General features: G+C 34.2%; 1 protein-coding gene across 1 annotated transcript; it reads left to right on the forward strand.

Annotated features, from left to right (window-relative positions):
* Positions 1-759: 759 nt before the first annotated feature.
* On the forward strand, positions 760-4,251 carry LOC137631697 (histone H1-like protein HC2). Its single transcript, XM_068363575.1, has 2 exons — positions 760-790; positions 3,554-4,251. Exons 1-2 carry the CDS (start codon positions 760-762, stop codon positions 4,249-4,251), a joined length of 729 nt encoding a protein of 242 aa, XP_068219676.1.
* Positions 4,252-9,694: the final 5,443 nt, after the last annotated feature.

Raw genomic sequence — 9,694 nt, forward strand, 5'->3', positions numbered from 1 at the left:
CCTGGTATTCTGTAGCAATAAATAGGAATTATGACGTCCTTTCGTTACTCACTCTATCAAAGTGTCTGCTATGATTCGCTCCATTGGATGACATTGCTAGATTTATCTATCTGCATAAAGTCAATCTGAACGAATACAAGCTAATCAATGCCCCCAAATTGTTGTATTTGTAGAGCCTTTTGAGATAGAGGGACTAACATTATTATTGTTGATAGCATTAGCAGCATCGATATTAGTAGTTAAAGCAGAACAGTAAGAGAGAGTGGAAAGAGTGAAGCTTCACCAGGAAACATTATACCCTGTATTATTTTGAAAGATAGTATATTGCACAATACTATATAGCACTAGATGGAAAAGTGAATTGATGATATATTTCATATCATAGCTGCCAATGGAAACCTCTAGATCTCATTTCTAAATGCTTTACAAAATTGGTCTTGAGCTCACGATTCTGTCGAATTTTCCCGAGCTCTCCCTTAATTAAATGGTATGGTAAAGGAGGACATAATTTGGTACCAAGCCTATTAAAAAAAGTTTTGTTGTTAAAATGCCAAGGGTCGATGCTCAAGAGGCTATTAATGCCCATATTTATTTTAAGGTGTCATTAAGATATCAGCCGAGTAACAGTGTACCAGTTGAAGTTCATTTATTTGGAGAGCTAGACCCCATACAGTAGTTATCAGTAACAAATATCAAAGACTTGTACCTGAAATACGGAGGAATTATTACCACAAACATACCATTGCCATTTATTTCGGGATGACGTATATTACGTTATACGGACATAGAGGTAAGACTTCAAAATTATTGATATAGTTATTGAAATTCCTGCTTCTGGAAAATATGAGCACGAGAGACTAATGTAAATTCAAGTGAGATTTCGTCTTCCCTATTAAAAAAAAAGCAATTTAGTCCTGCCCAAGGAGCAGGTATGTGGAATCCAGGAATTTGATTTTAGACTTGAAATCAACCCATCTCCACCATGATAGCTGATTGATGAGTTTGCAACGCTTGGCTATTTATAATGACTATTTATTACTACCTATGTGACTTTAATAGATATAAAGATGAACCACAATGGCATATAATATCGAATTCTACCTTAGCAATGTATATCAACAGGAAATGCATTTCTAGTAAATGTTTCCGGCTGAGCAAAGACTCGAATCTATGTCTCTAAATCGAAACAGGGCCAGCAGGGTCTCTACTAAACGAGCTATCAAGAGATAGATAAGTTCATTTCTAGTCCAGTATACGTATTCCTGTCTAGTTCAGGAATCTGTTCTTTGGCTTGAAACCAACTCATTTCCGCCATGATAGCTGATTAATGAGTTTGCAACAGTGTTAGAAATAAATAGTTATGATAAACAGCCAGTGTTGCAAACTCATCAATCAGCTATCATGGTGGAGATGGGTTGATTCCAAGTCTAAGAACAGATTCCTGAATTCGAAAGGAATACGTACAGTGGACTTGAAATGAACTTATATCTCTCTTGATAGCTCGTTTGGTTGAGTCCCTGCTGGCATTGTTTCGACTCAGAGGCATAGCTTCGAGTCCTTTCCCAGCCAGAAGCATTTATCAAAAGCGAATTTCCATTGGATATACATTGGCAAGATAGAATTCGATATTAAATACCATTGCGGTTGTTATTTACACACACACACACACACACACACACACACACACACACACACACACACACACATATATATATATATATATATATATATATATGTATGTATACATATATATATATATATATATATATTATAGAGAGAGAGAGAGAGAGAGAGAGAGAGAGAGAGAGAGAGAGAGAGAGAGAGAGAGAGAGAGAGAGAGAGAGAGAATGTGTATTTATAAAGGTGCATATTGTTTCTAACGAGAGAATGATAACTCTATGGACATGCTGTTGTTGTATTGTAACGATAGACCAAATCAGCCCTAATTTTACACTTACTTATACAAGCGCTCAGTCACATAACACACACCTCCAAAAATGTATTCAGATTAATATTAACGTCCCTATTATGAAAATAAATTACTTTTATGTTCACCAGGAAAGATATTATTTTGGGGAATTAGTTTTCATGTTAGTGCAACGAACACTGGGCTGTGTGTGTGTGTGTGTGTGTGTGTGTGTGTGTGTGTGTGTGTGTGTGGTGATGACTTGCCAAGTCATGTAATCAAGACCTTGTAACATGAATATGCAAGGAATTTGCGTAGCCTTCAGTGAGCAAGCAAATTCACAAGGTCAATTAAGTTATGTTACTGATCCACAAGTTCGTCTTTTTAGAGTCTTGGGTACATAACGATTAATTTTTGTTGCAATCGTAAAAATGACATTTTGGCAACTTCTGTGGGAACTAATAGATATTTTGTAATTATGAAGGTATTGATATTTATTTTTTAACTTTTCATGGATAAAGATTTTATTAAACTGTGCGTGTACACACAGACACACACACACACACACACACACACACATATATATATATATATATATATATATATATATATATATATATATATATATATATAAAGACTGATTTATAGATTTATAGATGGTATCCAATGTACAGAGTATAAATTGTTCATGCATACAACCAAAGCTACTTGCTATATTAGCATTAGAAGACACAAGAATCGCGTTGAATGAAATAGCTAATGTAACTTGTGCTCTTATAGACTAGAAAAAGAAATAAAAACAAAATATTTGTTTGTTATTGTATTTAAAGTCCCATAATTTTTTTTTTATTTTTTTTTTTTTTTTAAGAATCATCACTTCTGCTAATATAGTTTTAATTACGTTTCAACTTAGTGTCATACCTTACCCATCTACGCTCCCCACTTTGCCTGACTTTATATTGTCATCCAGATATTTGTAGATCCAAATATGCCTAAACAGATTTTTCATAATTTCTTTAAACGTCTCAGTCAATTGTTTGGTAAAAACACATTTGCTTTACTTTACTTCTTCATTATTTAAACCAACAGTTATCTTCATCTATCAATCTAGCAGACTGCCATCTTATGTTGTCGATGAGAACCCTACCATAAATCTCTCCTAGTATACTCCCCAGAGCTTGGCTTGAGGCCTGATTTTATAATCCTATCCCATCTCCTGGTATACTAAGGAACGTTCATAACTGCTGCATTTACGTATTTGCCACATATAATTCACGTGATTATTCAATCAGCAAACCAGCATAACCATGGATCCTCAGCTACACCAGTTGAAGCTGTTCATATTAAAAGCACTTTAATACACCGAGCAACGGATACTTTATAGAATACGTCAAAAGTTCTCAACCAATGCTTAGCCGATGTATCGCAGGCAGCTCATGGAGTTCTACCGCGCATGGAATCACTAAAGAACACAATTAAAAGAACTCGTAATGAAGCGCAACAATCTTCTTGCATTCACGTCAATTTATTCGATCGAAATATTCCAGGTCATTTAAAAATCTACAAAGGCTGCGATGAAAGAGAGGAAGAATTTTTAATTGCTGACACTGTCCCATCTACTAAGAGAATGTTGGTTTTCGGAAGTAGGTCTCAGGTTAGAGATATTATGTGGTTCTGACATCTGGTATGCGCCAAAAAGTCCAGTGCCAGAAAGCGTGCGCCAAAAAGTCTCGCTTCAGAAAGCGTGCGCCAAAAAGTCCAGTGCCAGAAAGCGTACGCCAAAAAGTCCCGCTCCAGAAAGATTGCGCCAAAAAGTCCAGTGCCCGGAAGCGTGCGCCAAAAAGTCCCGCTCCAGAAAACGTGCGCCAAAAAGTCCAGTGCCAGAAAGCGTGCGCCAAAAAGTCCAGTGCCAGAAAGCGTGCGCCAAAAAGTCCAGTGCCCGGAAGCGTGCGCCAAGAAGTCCCGCTCCAGAAAGATTGCGCCAAAAAGTCTCGCTCCAGAAAGATTGCGCCAAAAAGTCCAGTGCCCGGAAGCGTGCGCCAAAAAGTCCCGCTCCAGAAAGCGTGCGCCAAAAAGTCCAGTGCCAGAAAGCGTACGCCAAAAAGTCCCGCTCCAGAAAGCGGGCCCCACCAAGTCCAGTGCCAGAAAACGTGCGCCAAAAAGTCCCGCTCCAGAAAGCATACGCCAAAAAGTCCCGCTTCAGAAAGCGTCCCCCAAAAAGTCCAGCGCCAGAAAAAGCATGTGCCAAAAAGTCCTGCGCCAGAAAGCGTGCGTCAAAAAGTCCTGTATTTTGCGTAGCTGAATTATTCCTCCCACCCAGTCTTTCAGAACCTTTCACTCATTGAGACATAATCTACCAACTATGGTCATTCATTCAATCACACTATTACCACTGTATTACAGTGTGTTGTTACTTTTGTGCATGTATAAGAGTTGTGCACTTGGTGTAAGAATTCGAATATATGTTGTATTTATATGTGGGATTTAGTTAAATCATGATATGCATAGAGATTAAGGCATGAAGTAAAAGTTGATATTTAAAAGTAAAACAAAATAAAACAGGAAAGACAAAAAGTACATTCCCCGCCCCACTCATAGTCGACAAAAAAATGGATACCTCAAATTTAATATTGTTATTTTGGCAGCACACAAAATAAGAAATAATCATTACAGAAGCAATTAAGAAAATGCAGTAATGTTCACAATCCGACTTACATGTGTTTGGAGGCATTCTCTTAATTAGTTATAAAGTCTACATTGATCAATTTCATACGCCGAGTTGGGATCCTCGCTCTATCCGATTACAGTGGTTAAAGCCTCGGTATTATGGACAATTAAGATGTAATTGCCAGGCTCTCCGCTAATTAGTAGAAGCGGCCGAAGTAATGCGGATTCTTTGTCATATTCAGCAATTATATCTGTATTAACCATTTAAGTCTGACTCGTTATTTTTGTTAATAGATATATCATGTGTGTTGTCTTTACTTTGCTCTTATGGGATTTATTTCATCCATAAGGGATTTATAGTAATGAGTATGGGATTTATTGCAATTCCCACTTTATTTTTATACAGTGACCTATGTACTGTATATTTTATTATTGTTATTATCATTTGCTAAGCTATAACCATATTTAACAAATGTAAAATGCTACAAACCCAAGGGCTCCCACAGGGAAAATAGTCCAATGAGGAAAGGTAGTAAAGAAACAAATGGAATAGTGTGCCCGAGTGTACCTTCAAGCAAGATAACTCTAACCCAAGACGGTGGAAAATCTTGGTACAGAGGCTATGGCACTTCATCTGTTTTCAAGACGTAGTCTATTTTACTGACGAAATTTCCTATTATTATTATTATTATTATTATTATTATTAGCTAAGCTACAATCCTAGTTGGAAAAGCAAGATGCTATAAGCCCAAGGACTCCATCAGGGAAAAAGATAGCCCCGTGAGGAAAGGAAATACGAAAATAAATAAACGATATAAGAAGTAATGAAAAATCAAAATAAAATATTTCTAAAAACATTAACATTGAAACATATATTTCATATATAGACTGTAAAAAAACTTATATTCTTTTCGTTATATTAAATCATAGTAGTATCTGTTTTTAAACCTTTCTATTTTCTGTTTTCTTATTTGATCGTTCCATGTAGAACGTAATTTCGTTATCCTAAGACGTACATAGCGTGAAATTTAAAAGTACAATAGGTGATCTTTATTAGGGATGATTTGAGCGTTTTCATGAATATCATTAAATAAACACATTTTCCGGGGCAAAGTGTTTGAGATTTTTTTATATCTATGATAGGTGTACAGCTGGTCGTTTATATATTAACATTTATATATGAATATAATCTATAACTTTACTTTTGAAAGTTACTACGCAAGTGAATGCCTTGTTAGTTTTATTATTTTTAAATCTTCGATCATTCTGAATCGAAAGAATGATAATAGTTATAAGGATAATGATAATTATAATAACAATACTACAACTCTTATCAGATTAATATACACTTTGATTATGTTCTTATCTTTTGTTTCTCTGGTTCTTTATAAAAGAGAATGATGATTGTACTTTTGATTATAGTCATTCTTAATCGCAATGTCAGTGTCGTTATGTAATTACTGCTACGTAACATAGCTTACATTCTTATTATGTGTAGAATCATTGTTTGAAAATAACAGGGGACTTTTGTCACTGTTTTGTTTTGCTGTGCTTCCCTGAATTGCCTAATGAAAAGTCATTGCAGGATTAAGCCAATTATCATCAGAGGCGAGTGGCGTGGAGGAGAGCTGTTTTTAATTGGAGTCCTTCTCGCCTAAGAAAAATTACCTCTCTCTCTCTCTCTCTCTCTCTCTCTCTCTCTCTCTCTCTCTCTCTCTCTCTCTCTCTCTCTCTCTCTCTCTCTCTCTCTACTTTTTCAATTTCCAGTATAATTTAGCAAGATTCAAGTCTGTCCACGTCCAGCAAAAGTAGAATTTCTCTCTCTCTCTCTCTCTCTCTCTCTCTCTCTCTCTCTCTCTCTCCTCTCTCTCTCTCTCTCTCTCTCTCTCTCTCTCTCTACTTTTTCAATTTCCAGTATAATTTAGCAGGATTCAAGTCTGTCCACCTCCAGCAAAAGTAGAATTCTCTCTCTCCCTCCCCCCCCCCCTCTCTCTCTCTCTCTCTCTCTCTCTCTCTCTCTCTCTCTCTCTCTCTCTCTCTCTCTCTCTCTCTCATATCCTTGCCAAGATTCTTGGACATGATGTGTACTACCATGCTTACGGTATTTTTAGCTTTACTTCAGAAGCAGGGGTTCTGAAAGCTATTTAACTTTTAAAATGACATCTTTGCTTTTATTCTTTATCTATTATAAATGATATCGGCGTCAATGACCTTACATGTCAGGATGACAGAAAACCTCAAATCTCTCTCTCTCTCTCTCTCTCTCTCTCTCCTCTCTCTCTCTCTCTCTCTCTCTCTCTCCTTCTTCAATTTCCAGTATAATTTAGCAGGGTTCAAGTCTATCCACCTCTTCCAGCAAAAGTAGAATTGACATTCCCAGGGATCATAATAAAAAGCAGCTTTTCTTGAACGTGTTTGCTCATTATTAAGGTCCTTAGCTATATCCTGCACAATGTCCTTCGAAGGATATAGTTGTTTCGAGCATTCATATACCCCCGGGGTCGTCTAGGAGTTTTGTTCTGGTCCCGATATCATCACAAATGATTTAATTCGCTTCCTTTGTTCGTATAAATCGTTTCGATAAGGACACGTGTGGTCAATTAATAGTAGTTAGTTGAGGGGAATCCATAGCTAAAGAGGAGGAAAATATTCCCTGAGAGACAGGGCGATAGAGCAAATGTTTAGCATTACAGATGAGGCAAGGTGATATAAGTTTTGGTTGTTTAATTTCGTTTTTTTTTTTTTTTTTTTTTTATAGCGCTTGCCTTCTTTCCTATTCTTGTACACTGGTTCAGTATTCTTAGAAAAAAAAAAAAAGAATATTCCGTCTCATTTATACGTCTGTCTATCTATCTCTCTATATAGATAAATGTATGTATGTATGTATATATATATATATATATATATATATATATATATATATATATATATATATGTGTGTGTATATATACTGAGTGAGTTTACTACAGAACATCCAGTTTATATATACATCAAGTCCGGGCAATATGGTCACAAAATATACAACAGGCTATTTCATGTTCAGCCGGCAACCGGTTCTGTTAACAGTTACGATAAGAAAAACAGACAGGTTGATACAGGTCGCTGTCAGTGCGAGGGGTGAGCGAAGATACAAAGGATGATATATACAAAAAAGAAAAATGTCGTTACTATGTACGATCGTGTAACACACGGTTGGTACATTATTCATAATAGGAGCTGCTGCTGCATCGTTGTATTTTACGTATTGTATTTGCCTTTTATTTGTTATACCGAACCTTCGTTGTAGTTTTCATTTTTTAAGAAAAAAAAAAGAAAATTAAGTATACTTTTTATTGTTATTGAAATCAGTCAAATAAAGACTTTTTTTTATAAAAAAAATTTTCTATCCTACTTTATTTATATATATCTTTATTAAAGAACAATTTTTATTTTTATTCATATTAGTGTAATTAAGACAATTTTTTAATAAGAAGATTCTAACGTACTTTTTTTATTTCTTTGTTTAAGAAATAAATTTTTGTATTCAAATTAATCAAATGAAAACCAATTTTTTTTTTTTTGAAGACTTTTTATCCTTCTTTTTCCATTTCTTTATTTATGAATTATATTTTTGTATTCAGGTCAATTAAATTAAGCCCACGTTTTATAAGAATGTTCAGCCCTTCTTCATTTATCTATTTCTTTTTATATATCTGTTTCTATTATCTATTTTCTATTCAAATCCTTCTTTATTTATCTATTTCTTTTCTATCTCTATTCTATTATCTATTTAGTATTTTTAATTCTTTATTTAAGAATAATATTTTTGTATTCAAATCAATCAAATTAAGACCACTTGTTTACAATAATGTTTTACCCTTCTTTATTTAAATATTTCTTTTTCCATCTTTATTTCTCATATCTATTTTCTATTTCTAATTCTTTATCTAAGAATAATATTTTTGTATTCAAATCAATCAGATTAATACCACTTGTTTATAAGAATGTTCTATCCTTCTTTATTTATCTATTTTCTTTTTCTTCCTGAGAATAATGAAAGACAATTAGTCTTCCCATCAACGACTCTTCCAAATCCTTTTTATTTTTTTTTCCTCGTGGAAAGTTGAACTGTCACTTTTCTGGCTAAGTCAAAATAAAGAGAATCTCTTCTCTGACATCCTCGTATCTCCAGCATTCCTTAGATTGTTTCTTTCCTTTACCCACCAAGCTTTGGAATTCCCTCTCTGGTCTCATTTCTTTGGACTTATAAAATTCTCTTATTCAAGAAGCGGGTTTGTTACTTCTCGTAGGTAAAGTTATAGTATTTTATTCTATAATGTTTAGAAATATTAACCTCATTAACTTTCGTATTTCTGTATATTCAGTTTCCATTTTCTTAGCATTTCGGTCTGTTTATTTATTTCTTTATCAGAACTTTTTGGCTTTAAATATATTATTTATCTTGAGTTATTTTTGCCTTGCATTTGTTATTCTGTTCTTTGTAGTCTTTTCTGTTTGTCCTTTTCGTGAAGAAATTATTAGTAATTTCCTATCACATCAAATTCATTTTTTTTCTAATAAATTATCTTCTTATTTGGAAGACTGTTTTGTGTAAACTCTACCTTTCAATTTTCGTCCAATTTTTAATTCTGCCATTCATCTTATCTCTGCTATCACAAAACTTCCTATGTGCTATTATCGTGTCTGTTTATTGTCTTACGAAATCCATTTTTCCAGTTTTTTCGGATAGTAATTTTCCTACAAATTTCAGCTCTCTCGTGTACCCCATTTTGATTCTTGTTCTACTTTCCAGTCATGGAAATGCAGTTTTGCACATTTTCATGGTCTGGATGTATTATTTTTCTTAGGATTCAGGACAGTAGTGCATTCGTTTTCATTTATATCTCCATTTCATTATCATAGTTTCATACTTTCTTTATTATTTCCGCTTTATTTTTATTCAAAATTACTAAAAGAAATGTTTCCATGGTTAATGTACTATTATTCTTAGATATTCAAAACAGTAATGCATTTTCATTTCTATGTCCGTTTCATTACCATAGTTTCATACTTTCCTTATTATCTCCCCTTTATTTTTATTCATAATAAAAAAAAAAAAAATTCCATGGTTAATGTACTATT

This window comes from Palaemon carinicauda, chromosome 40, assembly GCF_036898095.1.
Source record: "Palaemon carinicauda isolate YSFRI2023 chromosome 40, ASM3689809v2, whole genome shotgun sequence".
NCBI lineage: Eukaryota > Metazoa > Arthropoda > Malacostraca > Decapoda > Palaemonidae > Palaemon > Palaemon carinicauda.